The following is an 18210-nucleotide window of genomic DNA, read 5'->3' as shown; positions in this document are numbered from 1 at the left end:
GCCTGAATAAATTTAAGGTAGACGGGGCAATGCAACCAATGAAGGACTCGAGCAGCAATTGCTTCAAGAGTCATCAACTTTACTGAAGTTGTTCCAATGTGGAAACCAGATTCGAATGATAAGATATTGGTTTTGAAGTTTATAGGCATTTGATGCATTTTATTATCAGTGGAAAATATGGGGGGGGGGGGGTGTATACAAAAAGAAAACATGCCTTTGTTTTCAATAAAAGAATTATCTCTAAAGCAGTCATGTTTTAAAATACAGTAACAGTCATGTTGGATTTAAGTAAAACTTGAACAACTGAATGAACTTAAAACAAGCAACTGAAGAAAAAAATTAAATCAAACTTTGCTCATTTCAAGATGTGTTCTGTGAATTTCTGTCCATTGTTTACTTTTGAAGTAACATTCATTACAGCTACTTCAGACAGCCAATAACAAAATGCACCAAGTAATTTTGTTTTGAAAAAAAACTCCACATTATATTTTTACAATTAATCATACAATAAGTTTTGAATAGCTTGTATTTTTATGTATAATGCTGATAAGAAAATTACAATTTCGTATAATTTTTTTAAATAAAATAGTCTAGGCGATATTTAAAAAAAAGGGCTCATTTAGGGGGGGGGGCATTTTTTTAGGAGAAGTTGGTAACAGCTTTTTTACCTAATTTCGGGGTGCTGAATCCGAAAATGATGGTTACTAAGCTGGATTTTAAGTGGAAATATGCCTAATTTGCATACATCTTAATACTTGTCGTGTTATATATTTGTTCCCATATTTTGGTACTCTTTATTATTTCTAAAGGTTTGTTTTGGTAATTCTACTTACACTTCCTAGCTTACTTCAATAACATTTTCTAAATTTGGTAAAATAGCTATGTTACCAACTTCTACTCGAAAATGCCTCTTCATGTAACATTTTCAAGAAATATCGCCTAGACTAAAAACGCTTCATGTCACAAAGACATCACAAAAGAAAAGATATTTTTTGGAGGGGAGGGGGTCACGGTGGGGCCGGGAAATTGTTCATATACCACCATCTGCAGATGAATCCTGTTTTACAGCCAGCTCATTCGCAGCAATACTGTACAGTCAATTTCAAATAAGGCACTCAGGCATTTTCCCCTGAAGCACCGTATACTAAATCAGAAAATAAATTGATTTAAAATGTTACATGTCTCAATGATTTACTACAGAAACAATGTATATCTTAATATGCGTTTTGATTTGGGGCACAATATCATTTTTACCTATCAGAAACGTGGTGGCGCCCTCCCCCATGAGCGCCTGAAGCTAGCTAGCTGTTCCTAGCTCCTGTTTCACTTTTTCAGCGGAGTGACCTATCTTCTTTGGTGTCGAGTAGTCCGTCATAGACGTACAAAAAATGACACAACTTGTACTTCGGAGTTCGGACAGCAAAGTTCATATAATAATAATCTCAACCTTGGAAAACAATGGAATTGGAATGAACTGAAACTTTCTGAAATTTTCTCGTCCACATAAGGTGAGTTCTAGTTGATGAATTGCCACATTGGGAAGAAGAAAGTCAAATTTAGCAGGGAAATATTGAAGCATTTTTAGGCCTGCTTAGAAAACACTTGGAATTTTTGCGCAGGTTGAAACCATGGAGGAATAAGCCCTCCATGGTGCACTATAGAGTAATGGTTATAACTACAGTTTTGTGTAACTTAGCTGAAGGCGAGTGCGTAGAAATAGGATTGCGTAGTTTTAACCCTAAATCTGCCCCCCCCAACTTTTACCGCAACCCAAGCTGTCCTGACTTATTAGCCTCGAGTCTTGTGCATCTTTTGACACAATGACCAAAAACATAATTAAAAAGTTCGGACCACGGGTTTCTGCGCAGCGAAATGTTTTTCGGCACTATGCACGCCGTGTAAACTGTATTTCCCCATATAATATCACATGTAGTATTCAAAAGAAAGTCTCAACATAATCAAATCGGGGTCCATGAATAATTGTAGACAAATAGGGTTAGTTTTTTTTTTTTTTTTTAAATTATTAATTTTATAATTATCGTCAGTCCACCTAAAACGACGAGGATATGTTTTGATGCACTAGCATTCAATTTGCGTTGGACAACGCGCGCGTTGCAAGCGTTACCTGCGTCAGTTATGGTGACTCGAGGATATACATTTCTTTATTTGTATTATTTTGTAAATTTTTGTCCAGAAGTCTTTACTTCACGCAGCTCAGAGTCAGACTGGACTTGAGAACTTACAAGGATGGAGCACGGTTCTCCGCCCGATCTGACTGGACGTCACAGTCCAGCAGACTGGGATGTGATTGTCATCGGGGCTGGCGTGGCTGGACTGACCACTGCCTACAGACTGCGGCAGGAGAAACCTGACTGTAGGGTACTCGTCCTGGAGGCAAAAGGTGAAGAAATGTTATTGAAATTCCTGTCCATAATGTATGCAATTTGAGGCTTTGCTTTGGCGAAGAATACTTTAGAAGAGTTAATACACTCCGCTGAAGTTCAACCCAGCATTGTGACACTTCACTTTCTTGACAGTGTAGTAAGTCGAGGTACCTATGGCGGATTATAAGTCATCACAAAGTCTGTTACAAATCAATTGCAAGTCATCTAGTCCAAAGGTGACTCTCAAGCTATTGAAATTGTTGTGACAAAGGCTCTGGTTTTGGTTCTGGTTCTGGTTGAGTCAGTAAAATACACTTCAGAATATCACACCAACTTCAGACCTGTCTTTCCTCCCTTCCTTGCAGCCTTTGTTATTGTTCATCCCCTGTTAAAAATACTTGTGACCAGACAGTTGAATTGGCTTGTGATTTACTTGTGACAGGCATAAACTGCCTCTGGCAGTATAACATTGTTGTAATGAAGTCCGTCACAAGTCTAGTCTCAAGTAAATCACAAGTCCTGTCACAAGTAAATCACAAGTCCAGTCCCAAGTAAATCACAAGTCAAGTCACGAGTAAATCACAAGTCCAGTCACGAGTAAATCACAAGTCCAGTCACGACTAAATCACAAGTCCAGTCACAAGTCCAGTCACAAGTAAATCACAAGTCTAGTCACAAGTAAATCACAAGTCTAGTCACAAGTGAATCACAAGACCAGATCACAAGTGCGGTCACAAGCAACGGTGGATAAACAATAACAAAGGAATGCTTTAGTTTGTCACAGCTCATTTGAAAAGCTTGTACGTGAGCTGAAGTGGGACTGGATCGAGGCCTTGTGGAAGACTTGTTAAAGCTATAGTCCATCATTTGCAGCCATCCGAAAAGTAACTGGCGTAATTACTGTTGAAAAACAAACTTGGTTGAAAGATAGTAAGGGAACTAAACTCCCTGTGAAATTATTCTTTCTGGGAAGCTCTCATTTTGAAGTAATCAACGAAAGAAGGCATTTCCAACGGTGATTCTTAAGAAGCACCGTAGGAAAATTTAAATTAGTAGTTCGTTTTGTTATTCAGCGCAGCGCGCACAAGTATTGGAACGACGCACACGCGCGCGCGGTTGTTATAATTCGTCGGATCAGTGCGCGACGCCGCGTATAGCTGCAATTCAAAACAATTCAAAACATGATTCAGTAACTTTTGATTTGAAATTGAGATCTTAGAATGCTGCTTTTCTCGGAATGTACAGCTGAAGCTTAGCTGAAACTTCATCAGGTTAGTTGTTCAGTATCCTTCATTAGATTTTGAACACTTTTGTTGCTTCAAACGAACAAAATGCACTAATTACAAATGATGGACTATAGCTTTAAGTCCTTGCATGGACTTGTGAGGTACTTGACTTTATCACTGTAGTATACATTATAATTATCTGATGGATGTCTCTGTCAGACAGAACTTGTTAAAGTTAACTTTTTCTTCAGTGACCAGTCCTGATAGTGACGATGATGCATTGATTCTTTGTTCCAGACAGAGTCGGAGGCCGTACGTTGTCCACTGAAATGCAAGGTGCTCACGGGAAAGACGTATGGGACTTGGGTGGCCAGTGGCTTGGAAGGTAGGTCATTCACTGACAAAAGTGAGGGTGATGTCAGGCACCCCCCCCCCCCAAAAAGTTAGTCTCTGGTCAGTGTGCGCGGCGATTTGGATCGTACGCGTCAATGTTTGTTTTTCTGGAAATTTTCAGCGCTAGCTACAACAGTGCCCTCCATTGCCGCACCACCTCAAATGTTCGTGGGCGGCTCGTACCTAGTGATAGATCCGGTACGAGTTTGATGTTGAACGAATGATAGTAGACCATGGGTACGAAGTTGCTGCCAGCTGATCAACAACAATGGCGGCTAATCACGTATCAACATGATGACATGCGATTTGGGCAATTGTGATTGTTAATTTAATAAATACATGAAGTATGCCACTTATTTCCGTGTCTGTTCTTTGTGGAGTGAAAACTTTTAGACTGTTCCGTTTGACGTCATGTGACAGCTGGACAATCCAAGCATGAAAAAAAAATTACAAATCGGTATGCACATTATGTTGAATAACTTGTCATCCAGTTGTAACACCAATGTGATTCCAACTAAGGATACATTGATAAATATCTTTTAAAATAATATATATCGCTATTGATTTTATCTGCGACAGCACACAGCATCACCTCCACTGGCTCATGGAGGAGCTAGGCCTAGAGAAATACCCACAATACAGCACGGGCAAGAAGCTGATGTTGCTAGGCAACCGAGGCATCCGTTCCTACAACTCCAGCATCCCGTCCATGTCTCTGGCGGCACTGGTGGACGTCCATCGCTTCTTAACTCTGGTGAGTGTCGTTTACTTTTTCATGCATTTTCTTCTTTTCCAGTAAAAACACACCACTCAAAATCCAAAGAAGAATGCTCAAGAATGTTGAAGTTTCAGCTCAATGGATATTACACTGTTTGAGAAAACAGTGAAAAAACACACACAACTTTTATTCAAAAAAATCAAGTCAATTGACGTATCCTTGGATATTACCTACATTTTTTTAAATTTCCGCTAAATGACAGCAAGCCAGACAGAATAATTTCATGGGGTGTTTAATACCGGTTCAATCTCTAATCCGAGTAAGCTTTTTTAACCCTAACCGAACTCAACCCATCAAAGTCCAACAGCAGGTGTTGTTGAAATTTGTTGGGATGGGTGCAGTACCCCTAAACTGATGGTCTTTTACACTGGGGTTGGCATACCTCTAGAAACTAAGTCCAACAGTGTGTGTGTACAATTTCCCATGTGGGTATTGGAATTTGTGAGGTTGGGTGCAGTTCCTAGTAAATTTTGCTAGGGAGTTAGGGTTAATGATGATTTGGTAGGATATTTTTGGGATATTATGCAAATGATCGACTACAAGTTGTGGTTGCGTCGGGCTCGATGACCTTTTTCGTCATTAGTGTCTTGAGTTCATCAGCAGTCACGGTGCCACTGTCCTTCATCAGGATCTTGACCATGGTTTTGGGAGGGCGCTCACGATTCATCCTCCCATGGGTCGGTTTCCTAGATGATGACTTGGCTGGCGGGCAACTCTTGATGTTGCAGAAAGTGCCCAGCGAGTTGCATCCGTCTCCCTGCTATCTTGCTGGTCATCTTAGGGAGGTTGCCTAAGAGTTGCTCATTGGTCACCTTCTGTATCCAGCTGACGTTGAAGGCCATCCGGAGCATCCGAGTGTAGCAACCATCATGGAACTTGGCCATGGACTTGCTCCTATGAAGATTATGTTCTGGAGTCCTCTGTAAATGATCCTATATGCCATTAAAATGATTTCTTGGTGATTTGTCTGCCAAAAAAAAGTCGGAGCTGAATCTAAGTCATCAGAAGTGAAGTTGCCTCTACGTCCACACCAAGACGCTTGCAATTTTAATTCATCCATGAAATGTGGTATTTTATTGACAGACGGACAGACTAGCAGCAAGTGTTCCCCTGGACGACCCAATGAAGTCACCGTATGCTAAGGTGTACGATGGGACAACTATGGACAGCCTTGTCCGACAAACAACTTGGACACAGGGTAGGTACTAACTGAACTGGTAATCCTTTAAGGCGTCAAGAATTTCTGTCTCTGGCTTTGTGTTTTAACAGATTTGTGTTGTCCTCGTAGGATTTTGACTCAGTGTTTTTAAAAGTTCAATATAGTTCAAAGTTCAAGAGGTCATTTTGTTTTGTTGAAGCTCAAAGGTCAGGATTTCATTGACTACATTTCTAAAGCAGCACTGCTTTTTGATGTATTAAAGTTGGGCTTCTACAGTTATTGCCGTTATTGTAATTCGAAGCATATTTCGTAGATTATGGAAAATGTTGCCTTAACCAGTTAACGTTGGATGACGTGTATATACATGCAAAGGTTTTGCGGTATTCAGAACGAGCGAGGCTGGAAATATCTGTCTGCGACCCGCTCACAGCAAGTGAGGCCGGAAATATCAGGGCGTGCTACCTGCAGATGACGGCCTGACCCCGTCTGACATCGAGGTTCGCGAAAAACAATCCCACACCTGGGTCCGGTCAATGTAAAAAAATCCCTGCGCAAAGTGGTCAAGTGTCTTCTGTTAAAGGAATTGTTTGTTTTGGGTTTTTTTTTTATTTGCCAAAATGCAATTTTTGCCCAGGAGGAAATCAAGTCGAATTTGAAATCAAATTTGAAATTGATCAACCTTAATTTTGAAAAGATGACAGGAAGCCAATACCTACAGATTTTTAGTTGTTGTCTAAACGTTCTTTCTTTTTCTTAGAGGCTAGGGATGCTATTGAGGTATCTGCAGACATTATCAATGGAGCCCCACCCCGTATGATGTCAGTGCTTTACTTCATGCATTACGTCGCCAGCGCAGGAGGGATCAGAAATTTGGTGGAGGCGGAAGGGGATGCCAATAACGGCTTCAGAATAAAGGTATTGCTTCTCCTTGATCCCACTCATGCGCCCTCTGTACCCCCATGTCCCCACCCCAGCTCCCAATCCCACCTCATCACATCTACTCCACCCCCCTAAACCCTCCCCCCCCTATCTGCACCAACCCCTGCCCCAAACAAAACCTCTCTTCCCCCCCCCCCCCCCCCCCCCAACAAAGGGGATGCCAATAATAGTTTCAGGATAAAAGTATTATTTCTCCTTGATCCCATTCTTGTGCCTTCTCTACCCTATGTCCCCACCCTGACTCCCAATCCCACCTCTTCACATCCCCACCAACTCCCCGCCCCAAACAAAACCTCTCCCCCCCCACAAAGGGGATGCCAATAACGACTTTGGGATAAAGGTATTGCTTCTCCTTGATCCCACTCGTTTGCCTTGTGTACCTCGATGTCCCTACCCAATTGGCCCTCCCAATCTCTTCCAATCTCCACCTCCTCACTTCCGCACAACCCCACCCCCCCCATCCCCACCCCCCACCCTCACCCCCCATGAAGGTTTCAGGATAAAAGTATTGCTTGTTGATCCCACTCTTGCCTTCTCTAGCCCCATGTCCCTACCCCCAACTCCCAATCGCACTTCCTCACATCTGCTCCACCCTCCCCCAAAAAGAACCTTCTGCCCCCAAAAAACCTCCCCCAAAAAACCTCCCCTCCCCCCCCCCAAGGGGATGCCAATAATGGCTTCAGGATAAAGGTAGTGCTTCTTGATCCCACCCTTGCGCCTTATCTTGCTCCATATCCACACCCCCTCCCAATTCCACCTCACAACCGCTCCACCCCCCCCCCCCCACAAAAAAATAACCTCCCCCCCCCACAAAAATATTCCTCCCCCCCTAAGGGGATGCCAATAATGGCGTCAGTGTAAAGGTATTGTTTTTTCCTTACATCCCACTGTCATGCCATCTCTATCCCCAGACCCTCCCCTCTTCCCTCCCCCAACCCTCCACCTACCTGCCTTTTCCTCGGTCCCATTACTTTCAATCTAAACCCTAACAGTCCTGAATCCTCCAATTTCAATACGATTTTGCACACCCCATAGGGAGTTAGGGTTAGCATCCTGGTGTTTTTTTTTTGAAAGATGTAATATTCAACTTGCATTTTGATTAAGGCCGAGTAAAAAACAAAGGCAGGCCCTGTTGTTTTTTCTTCTAATTTGTGGATTTTCCAAGATGGATTCTTCCATTTTCTTGATTCTTTTGCTGATGCTTTTGTGTTCAAAGGAGCCGCTACCTTTTCTACCATGATTTTGAACTTGAAAACATCGCTACAGTTTGCTAGAAACACGTAAAAGGCAAAATATATTCGCAGATGTATGATAAAAAAAATAAGATAGCAGGCGGTACGAGAAATTCATTTTTATTTTGTTTTGCCTAAAATTGTTATAGGGGGGAGCTCAACAAATCTCTAAACTTCTGGTAGAAAGGATAGGCCAGGAGCAGGTTCTATTGGGCCAGCCTGTAGATCACATAGACCAGCAGGAGGCTGACAGTGTCACCGTGGTAACTGCTGCAGGCAAAGCATTCACCTGTCGCTATGTGGTTGTTGCTGCTCCCATTCATTGCTCCAGTAAGTTTTGCAGAAATTAAGTTCTTTGTTCTGTCAAAAAAAAACCCCAGAATCCTTGGGGCAGCTGGTGCAAAAACTTTTTAAAAATTGTTAAAATATTTATTTTCCTCTTAGAAAGAACATATTTTAAATTTTTAAAATCCTTTCTTGCCGAAAATATGCTCATTTGAAATTCCTAAAATTACAGAGGTTAAAACAGAAAGTTTTGGGTAATGCTTTTTGCCATTATTCGAGTGCAATATAGAATCTATGTTGCTTTTTAAAAACTTAGTAACAAGCATAGATATGTTCAGGGATCGACAACATAATTAAAGAAACTCCCCTACATTGTTTTTGGTCGTATTTCAATTTGAAGCACTTCCCAGAAGCTTATGGTTTTGACACAATATGTCACATTAACGGTTTGGAAAGTTAAGAAAATGTCTGCTGAATATATTAGATTTGTTGTAAATGCGGAGCTTGCAAAACTAAAATTTGAGCAAGTTCGATCAAGAACTACAACCATACTTAGATGAATTTTGATCAAGCATGCTCTAGTCAATGATGTTTTAGCCCAGTCGATTATTGGGGACTGGCCGACCAAGGTTAATGATCCCAGGACCAGGAAATTCTCGTGATTACGTGAAACCAGTCGCTCAAGTTTAACACATTCCCTCAAATTATGTGGTTTATGTTGGTTGCAGCTGACATCAAGTACACACCCGTCAAGCCGTTGGACAGGATCAATCTGGCAAGGCTGTCACCAGTGGGACATCTCATCAAGTTTATTGTCACCTATCCAACGGTAAATAAATGTCCTCTTTCCTACTTCCTGTTCTTCTTTCCTAACCCTCTAAGATACTTCAGTATCCATGTGGGGGTTTTGGAGGACTTTGCAGGATTGAGAAAGTTCAAGCCCAGTGACTACTACTTTATATGGTCATAGAAGGTAGAGCAGTCGGTTGAGTACACATCTCACTCCTATGTAGAGAGAATCAACTGTTGCAAAGTATTTTGCTCAAGGACACAAACACTTCAATCCTCTTACAGAGAGCACAAACCCATATTAAAGGGAATATACATCATTTGCTTTTTCTGTAATTTTCAGAAATGGATGGAATTGGGGGGTTGGAAATATATAGCAAAAATAGTTACACTGACTTTTTTGAGGTTTTGGGTTTGAAAATGCTATAAAAACCAAGAAAAACAATCATTTTCCTGTAGTCTGGTTCCCTGACTCCATATAAGAAGAAACAGAGCAGTTTACATACATTGGGGAATTGTAAGGTCAGGGCACCAGTCTAGCTGGCTCGTACCCGTTCATAGGTTTGTAATCGATTGCAAACAAGTGCGATGGTCAATTGGGGCCAGTATTTGAAAAAAAGCCAGTTTTTTCCAACGCTGATCGGCCGATCAGCGTTGGAAATTGATACAAAAATACCACTTTTCTTGAAAATGACAGTATATCAGGTGCCATGATTTTACAGGATGCTTTACACTGTCATTCACTAACAGTCCAGCAAGGTATTTCAAAATGATTTGGTAGTTTTATTTTTTGATGTTTGCAAATGTTCTATTTTCCCTTTAAAAGAAGAAACTTTTATTTTAAATCAATGACCTAAAACCAATCGGGTGTCGTTCTTCCTTTTTGTGTCTGAAAATCCTGTTTAAATTATTTATAAACTGTTACATCGTTGAAATGCCCATATAAAAAAGCTTGTCTTGTTTATTGATTTTTATTTTAATTGCTGCAACTTTGGAATGATGATGTTCGTATGAATTTGGATGCGGGGTTTTGCCTCTGACACAAAACAGTGGATTGTTCCGGATTTCCCCTGTCCACCTTTGGTTTGTTCATTTCTCACAGCTCTTCTGACCAAGTTCGACGGAGCTGTTATTGTCCTCTGACCAACAGTCGTCATGGAAATGATCAGTGGGCACTGTTTGATATGGGCAGGGAGGGTCCATTGTTCATTTGATTATATTGCTGAGCAAATCTTGGTCAAACGATCCGCTCATTTTTCTGTACAGGCGTTTTGGAGAGAGGATGGTTTTTCCGGTGAGATCGTCAGCAACGGCGGTAAGCCGATTATCGAAGGTCCCAGCTCAGGCCCACTACACCTCACCTACGACTGCACGACGTCTAACGGCAACCCGGGCATCGTGGGATTCTACGCCAATGGCCGAGAGTGGAGCCATATTGATGTGAGTCACACTACGAAAATGTGGTTTTGCGGGGAATTTCTGCTTGTAATTGTTAGTGAAAGATGCTGCAAAAGTGAGACAGGGAGGCAATGCCTTGACTCAACAAATCATCAGTTTTGGTTTCCTGAAAATTTGTGTTATTTTCCTAAAACAATTTAAAGCATATATTTAAAGTATATTTGATAAAAACAGTGACATATTTTACATTTAGTTTTGAAAATTTCAAGCCCCTATTTACTTTTTACAAATTAACATGTATGGTTTACCAAAGGTATCAGTAAATCTCTTTTTTGTTTATTCCTTTCATAAATAGCCTGACATCAGAAAGCAAGCTGTCTTGGACTCCCTAGCAGAGTTCTTTGGGTCAAAGGCAAGAGACCCCTTAGACTACTGTGAAAAGGTCAGTAGGGGTTATTGCAGCCAATAAGAATATTACTAAGGGCATAAAATGTGTGCTTGGCCTTTTTAAACAAGTACGTTTAAAACCGGCCAGAGGCCTGGATGCAGATAATGGTCCGAGCCAAAGGCGAGGGTCATTGTCAGCGACCAGGCCCCTAGCCGGTTTTAATTGTACTTGTTTAATTCCGGCCAGGCACATATTTATTCCCATCCATAAATACCTTTCTTTCAAAAAATCAAAACAAGTCAAAAGTCACAAATTTCCGACGATTTTGTTCAACAATTTACTTCATGTTTTGTGAAACACCCCTCTGGCCATGGTTATGGTATGTTCCTCGCGCGCATAGTGCTAAAAATCACCTTATTTGGAAATTGTGCGCACGCGGCGAGTACTGCGCGATGCGGCGCTGAAGGCAGTGTTGTTTTGCCGGCATTTTAAAACCACCCATGTGACGGGCTCTCGACTAATAGGAATGGTAAATTGTCTCAGGTATTTATGAATAATTATCCCTTTCAAACAGTGTTGGAGTTGATAAAGGCGCACCAAAGAGTTAAATGCCAAAGGGATAAGACTGTACTTCAGGTCTTTGGACCTTATTAACGAGGAAGCCATTTTGGTCGTGTTCCCTGAATGTGTTTTATAAATTGTGAACTGTTGAATTGGATGGGTGCCAGACTAATTCATTCTAGCCTCACTTTAAATTTATTTTTTAAATGTGGCTTAAAACATTAGGCCGTGGTTAATCACACATTTTAAAGTATTCATCAGAGTGGACTGGTATTAATTTGTAATTAACTTTATGTCATTGCTTTCATTTCTCTTCACAATTCCAAAAAATGAAGATTTTACCTTGCCTTCAATTTAATATGGCTGAATAAGGTCCATAGTGGAATTCGGCGACCAGAATTAGAACCTTTTACTGCCCTGGTTTCACATGCATGCTGCATGCGTTCTTAAAGACGAGGCGCACGCGCATTTTGGTATTCTCATTGGTCGAAGGAGCTGGAGTGCATGCATACTACCTGAGCGCGACTCGCACGAGGCTTGCGCCACAACAGAAAATGGCTGTCGTCGATTTGTCTATTGGCTTCTAAACTAAGGTGCCCGTGCACTCTTCAAGAAGCTTGCTTTCATTGCCAATTTGAATTTAAATTTTTTGAGTTTCAACCCGAAAAACAAATTCCTATTTTTCTAGCAATACAAACATTGTTCACTTTTGAATGAGACGTTGACAAAAAAAAATCAGCCCATGTTTAGTGATTGAATTATTACTTTACAATATTCAAATTATTGACTGCCAGACAATAGTTCATGTTCTTGTGCCTGGTTCCCGCCCCACAATCAGTATCGATAATGCACGGACCGGGAGCCAGTCTGCTTGCAAGTGTATCTGTTTGTGCCTAAAACAAAGAGCTTTTTTTTAGAGGTTTGCAGATGTGAAAAAAATTTCAAAACGATTTTTTTTTTTTGGTTGGAATAAAACATACAAGTTGAAAATTTATTAACAGAGAGACAATCGAAATTGTTGAAGACCACGGGGAAGACAAATTTAACCATCAAAGCAATTTAATAATTCTCTCTCGATGAATTTTTTCAGGACTGGGCTTTGGAGTCTTACAACGGTGGCTGTCCTGTCAACATAATGACCCCCGGAGCAATGACATTTCACAAAGGGCTCAGGACACCATTTGACAGGTAGCGCTGCTATAGACCTTTATTATGCAGCCACCATTTCAGTCATGTTCCCCTTATCAAATAACAGTTCTGAATGATAATGTTTTTTTGTGCAAAAAAGGAACCAGACTATTTTGCGTTCCAGCCTCTCTTTTGTTACATCGATTTGAATGTGAAAAAAAAATCAAATGGCTTGCAACCTGACAATCTATTACTAGGAACCCCCCCCCCCAAAAAAAAACTATTTAAAAAAGGAACCAGACTATTTTTCGTTCCAGCCTCTCTTTTGTTACATCGATTTGAATGTGAAAAAAAAATCAAATGGCTTGCAACCTGATAATCTATTACTAGGACCCCCCCCCCCAAAAAAAAACTATTTAAAAAAGGAACCAGACTATTTTCCTTCCAGCCTCGTTTTGGTTACATTAATGTGAATTGGAAAAAAAATTTAATGGTTTATTTACTAAAATCATAGTTTACTCGAATGTTTCATTTGCATGAAACAAATATTTCTACTCCCCCTGGATGGGATGCTAGTCCATCGCAGGTTACTCCCCAGCTAATGCCGGTACCCATTTATACATGTACTCCTGGGTGGAGAGGGGCAAGTGGGGGTGCAGTGGCTTGCCCAAGGACACAACATATATGACCAGCAGCTGGAACCAAACCCCTGACCATCTGATCATGAGTCATGAACCCTAACCACTAGGCCACACTCACCACTACCTCGTACAGAAAGTGTCGTTATATTTCATTTCTCAGAGTGCACTGGGCCGGCACAGAAACAGCCACACACCACGTGGGCTTCATCAGCGGTGCGGTGCAGTCTGGGATGCGGGCAGCGGACGAGGTTCTTCGACGTCTGGAACCCGAGCGGCCACCGGACCAAGTCCTGACCAGTCTAGACGACAAGCGAGACACCGGCCAGGGTAATCGGATGTGGGGTCGATTGTTATTGGTGGGCGGTGCAGTAGGGGCAGTGCTTGTTACAGCACTTTTCGTCAAAAAGTTTGGCCTTAAATGGACTCCCTCCTTTGTTCGGAGGATGTCCAAACCTTGGAATATCTAGGGCACAATGGAATTTCAATTTTGTGACCACCCGCCAGGCTTAAAGTCACACGTTGATTGAGTAATTCAAAAGAAAAGCTTCAAAAATATCAGTCAGTACATGGCCATTTTTTTTATTTCTTCGGAAAATAGAGTAGTTTGGAAAATTGAATAGTTTGTAGCATTATCCTTCAGGTCTGAAAACTTGGAATGATCGACAATTTCAAAAACTGGCTTTCAGTAGGTCATCGTTAACCAGTTCGCGTCGGAGGACGTGATAACACGCACTGACTGTTTTTATACACAGGCACGGCTGATGGGTTAAGGCATCAAAATTGCCTAGACTCGCCTCCGGGTGATGTCTAAACACGCTAATCCCTTATGTCTTTTGTACACACACAAAGTCTGTGAAGTCTGTGGAGCGGGCCATGTGTTGATCTTGAATTGGCCGTTTTGCACGGCCTACAATTTACGCTCCGGTGCTTACCCCGGAGTATTGGAACATATGAGGTTGTGGCAAAAAAAACCACTCAAATACTGTTGAAGTGTCTCATGCGAATCAGTATTTGTGGCGTTTGGCTGTACATCAGAAGTTGGCTAGAAAGTTTTGCCTTTTGCGAAAATCAAATTTTTTGTCAAAGAAAATCCCGGCGCAAAGTGGTTAACTTGAAAGTGGTAATGTGCCCCACCCCCAATCAGACTTTAGTACATGTAGAAGCTTTGTCTTACCTTACATTGAAACTACCTGTGTATATCCAGTGATTGGTGGTCTCAGGAAAGAAATTCTCAGCGGAATCACAAGGAAACTCCACATCAAATGAAGAATTTTTGTATTTTTTTATCATAATAATTATTTCGACTGAATGAGATATAATTTATATTTTTTTTAAATGTCAGTCTGATTATGTCTTCAGATTGTAAAAAAATTTTTCATAATTTATTTTGTTGTTACAGATTTATCACAATGCCAGTAGGATAGTAATTTGAAACATTTAACTCAACTCTTGCCTAATTATGCTGGATAATTTATATTAAGGAGGTTTTTGTTATCAAATAATCAGCCGTTCGATGGTGCAATTGCGTACAAAAATCTAGAAAGCACTCATCAGAGAGCGCACACCTCCGCCAAGGCTAAACAATTCATTGCCATAATAGTACACCCATACAGCCTTGCATGCCCATTGGACTTCCATATTTTATTGCACATTTAGAACATCCCTTAATATCAAAACATTTTGTATGTATATGCCTGTGTTGGTCTACTTTTCCACTCCCCCGTTGTAAAAAATGGTATAGTCCATTGACTTGTGTGTTTAGATTAGGTGGGTTACAAGTAATACATGGTCACTGGGTCAGTGCCACCATGGAGGAAGGAACACACACACGAACCTGTGCACACACTCTTGTTTTACTATACTCCCGAGGACAATGCTTTGTGTTTTCCTTTGTCCCTGTAATTTAACGTTAACACTCTCCCATAGACTAAGCACTACAGAGGACGGTTTTGAACAAAAGACCCAACTCCCGAGGACTGAAAGGATCTGTTGTTCTCCCTTTGTGTGTCTGTCCTCGAGGGTTATGGAGAACAAGTACACAGAGCGATCTGGTGAAAGTTTTACATGCATATGGGTGAAAAATTCTTTACAAAAATCCTGCATCCAGACGCAGATTCCGATCACTTCCAAAATCTTATCGATTTGTACTTGTACCAAGGATCAACCCCCCCCCCCCCAAAAAAAAATTAATGAAAATCCGTCCAGAACTTTTTGAGTTATCCTGTTCACAGACAAACACACTAACCAACCAACCAACACACAAACCAATGCCGGTGAAAAGATAACCTCCTCGGCCCAGGTAATAAATAAGCATGTATTGTATTCATGGAATTCGTTTGTAGATGAATTATATTCGCAAAGATGTAGACATTCCTAAGACCAGTCTTAATTTATCTTGTAGTATGTTTATAAAGTAATTTATCAGTAAAACCCAAAACAAATGGTTGAATGGTTGCATCCATTTCAATTTTGTAATTCAGGACATTTCTTGAGATACCAAAGATCTGCAAAACGAGTACATGTATGTTGTTTTTTATTCCATTAGAAGTTGACTTTTTATTAAGTGGACTTCATTTTTTTTGCGCTCACCATTCTCTATTGGTTCTTGTTTTAAAGTTGTTTGACATTTTGCTACTGAAAATTAAAGGCATTGTTTAAAATATCACTCCGGCTAAATAGTAGTAGAACATTTATTTCAGGACAATTTGACTACAGGCTTGCTTTTTGAGCAGTTTAGATAATCTTAATTACTCTGCAATTCTGATGACATGTATAAAATAATATGTGGTTTAATAAATGAGTTTTTTTTATGAAGTATGTAAAATAGATTTTTCAAAACAAAAGAAAGTGCTCTATAAAAAATAAATCGTCATTTCAAATGTCAAATCGATGACTTTTTTGTCAATTTTTCATTTAATATCCAACTTTAAAGAATATTCAATTATTTTTGAAAAAAAACCAGGATAAATTATATGTCCTTAGAATTATTTTTCTTTGCCCCAAATTTTTCTCCATCTCTCATAAGAGTAAAAAAGATGCCCCCATCACAAAAAAAACTGTTTGACTTTGGAGAAAAAAAAAAAAATCCAGACATCCGTCGACAATTTCAAATAAATATTTGTGTTTTCAAAAACAAAGTGAGGGGCATAGCTGGGATTCGAACCTGGGTCGCTTGATTGGGAGTCTCGTGCCGTAACCAGATAGGCAACGCCATTCTTGCTCGATACCTTGTTTTGCAAGTATATATCTGTAAGGGTAGGCTTCTCTCTAGCTTTACACGTTGCTCACATGTACGCTTAGACGTAACGTACAGTCTGATAATGTTTGATTCCGAGATTTTTGTCAATAAAAACGGATTCAATTGATCAGAATTAGATTGCAAAAGGGTAGAGGGTGTAAATTGAATTAAAATCGTGAAAGTCTACGCATTCAAACAGGTTCAATACGTGTTTTCTACCCGAAACACACGTGTTCAACGGATGCAGGGAAGCCTATTTCTTTTGTTAATTTCTTTTGTTGAATCTGGCGTTAACAATAAAATGTTTCCATTGAGGCGAAAGGATTAAACGCCGCGATCTTTTTTCACCCTTGAGTGCCTCTGAATGGGGAATATTGAAGCGGAAAATCACGAAATACAGCACTTAGGCAGCGTTTTATCCCACATAATGATACTTTTTGAAGAGGAAATTGCATACTGAAAACAACCATAGTTTCAAAATGCAAAAATTCGCCGTATTTAAAAAGTCGAGGTAAATTTTTTGGAAAAATTTGACCCAAACTTTCCTCTTTCTAACGTAGGTGGCGCTATTTAAAATTTATTTCACATACTGCATGCACTAGTACGATCGACCGGCCGGCCACAAGGGATCGGAGGCGGGACACTTCTTTTTTTGGGGGGGGGGGGGGGGGGGCAGAGGCGGTGTTAAGCCCCAGACATTAATTCATATTTTAATACAATATGATAATATATGCCTGGGGCAAACAAATAATTGGCTGTCCTTGTCTGTGATTATAATAGTGGCTGATGGACATGCTCATGGCGGGGGATGTTTATCATTTGTTGTATTGGCATGGTATGTAGCCCCCTTCAAAATAACAATAAGTACCACTGATTATTTGTTTTCCCCAGGCGTATATTATTATATTGCATTAAATTATGAATTAATATCTTCAGTTCCTTATCCCCCCTCCCCCTTTGTTCCCGACAGAAAAAAAAAACCCGCCTCCCCTTTGACAATTACGGTCGCCCCCAGCGGTACAAGCGTTATACCGCTAGGGGCGACAATAGTGGTCGCCCCCAGCGGTACGCGCGTTAATATATACCGCTAGGGGCGACAAGAAAGGTCGCCCCTAGCGGAAGTTCCTCTGGGGGCGATCAATATCGGTCGCCCCCAGCGGTATACCGCTAGGGGCGACAATAACGGTCGCCCCCAGCCGTACAAGCATTAATATATACCGCTATGGGCGACAATATCGGTCGCCCCCAGCGGTATACCGCTAGGGGCGACAATAGTGGTCGCCCCCAGCGGTACGCGCGTTAATATATACCGCTAGAGGCGACAAAGGGCGCCCCCAGCGGTACAAGCGTTATACCGCTAGGGGCGACAATAGTGGTCGCCCCCAGCGGTACGCGCGTTAATATATACCGCTAGGGGCGACAAGAAAGGTCGCCCCTAGCGGAAGTTCCTCTGGGGGCGATCAATATCGGTCGCCCCCAGCGGTATACCGCTAGGGGCGACAATAGTGGTCGCCCCCAGCGGTACGCGCGTTAATATATACCGCTAGGGGCGACAAGAAAGGTCGCCCCTAGCGGAAGCTCCTCTGGGGGCGATCAATATCGCATGTTTTGTTCCGTTAAAGTTGACTTCTATTCGGATCGCATTTTCTCGCTGACCTCATGCTTTTGTTT

General features: G+C 41.1%; 1 protein-coding gene across 3 annotated transcripts; it reads left to right on the top strand.

Annotated features, from left to right (window-relative positions):
• The first annotated feature begins 1366 nt into the window (after window positions 1–1366).
• Window positions 1367–14128, top strand: LOC119736192 (probable flavin-containing monoamine oxidase A). 3 transcript variants are annotated; one of them, XM_038210217.1, is made up of 13 exons: window positions 1367–1508; window positions 2195–2401; window positions 3908–3995; window positions 4583–4757; window positions 5865–5979; window positions 6698–6826; window positions 7541–7569; window positions 8261–8441; window positions 9125–9225; window positions 10452–10625; window positions 10939–11025; window positions 12623–12720; window positions 13462–14128. In XM_038210217.1, the coding sequence occupies exons 2-13, from the start codon at window positions 2248–2250 to the stop codon at window positions 13766–13768; spliced, it is 1638 nt and encodes a 545-aa protein (XP_038066145.1). In that variant the 5' UTR covers window positions 1367–1508; window positions 2195–2247; the 3' UTR covers window positions 13769–14128. The 3 variants fall into 3 exon arrangements, with proteins under 3 accessions (XP_038066145.1, XP_038066144.1, XP_038066143.1); XM_038210216.1 differs by lacking the exon at window positions 7541–7569 and having other exon boundaries at window positions 2198–2401; window positions 6698–6855; XM_038210215.1 differs by lacking the exon at window positions 7541–7569 and having other exon boundaries at window positions 6698–6855.
• The last annotated feature ends 4082 nt before the right edge of the window (window positions 14129–18210 follow it).

The sequence above is a fragment of the Patiria miniata genome, unplaced genomic scaffold, assembly GCF_015706575.1.
Source record: "Patiria miniata isolate m_02_andy unplaced genomic scaffold, ASM1570657v1 HiC_scaffold_29, whole genome shotgun sequence".
NCBI classification, from domain to species: Eukaryota; Metazoa; Echinodermata; class Asteroidea; order Valvatida; family Asterinidae; genus Patiria; species Patiria miniata.
Note: the sequence above shows the minus strand (reverse complement) of the source record. Positions and strands in the feature narration are given on the sequence as shown.

What these genes read in the sequence shown, in the direction of transcription:
- LOC119736192 (XM_038210216.1), top strand. Translation starts at nt 2,248, where the DNA reads ATGGAGCACGGTTCTCCGCCCGATCTGACTGGACGTCACAGTCCAGCA. An exon ending in CCTTAGACTACTGTGAAAAG is followed by an intron (nt 11,026 to 12,622) that starts GTCAGTAGGGGT and finishes GAATTTTTTCAG; the next exon opens with GACTGGGCTTTGGAGTCTTA. An exon ending in CTCAGGACACCATTTGACAG is followed by an intron (nt 12,721 to 13,461) that starts GTAGCGCTGCTA and finishes TTCATTTCTCAG; the next exon opens with AGTGCACTGGGCCGGCACAG.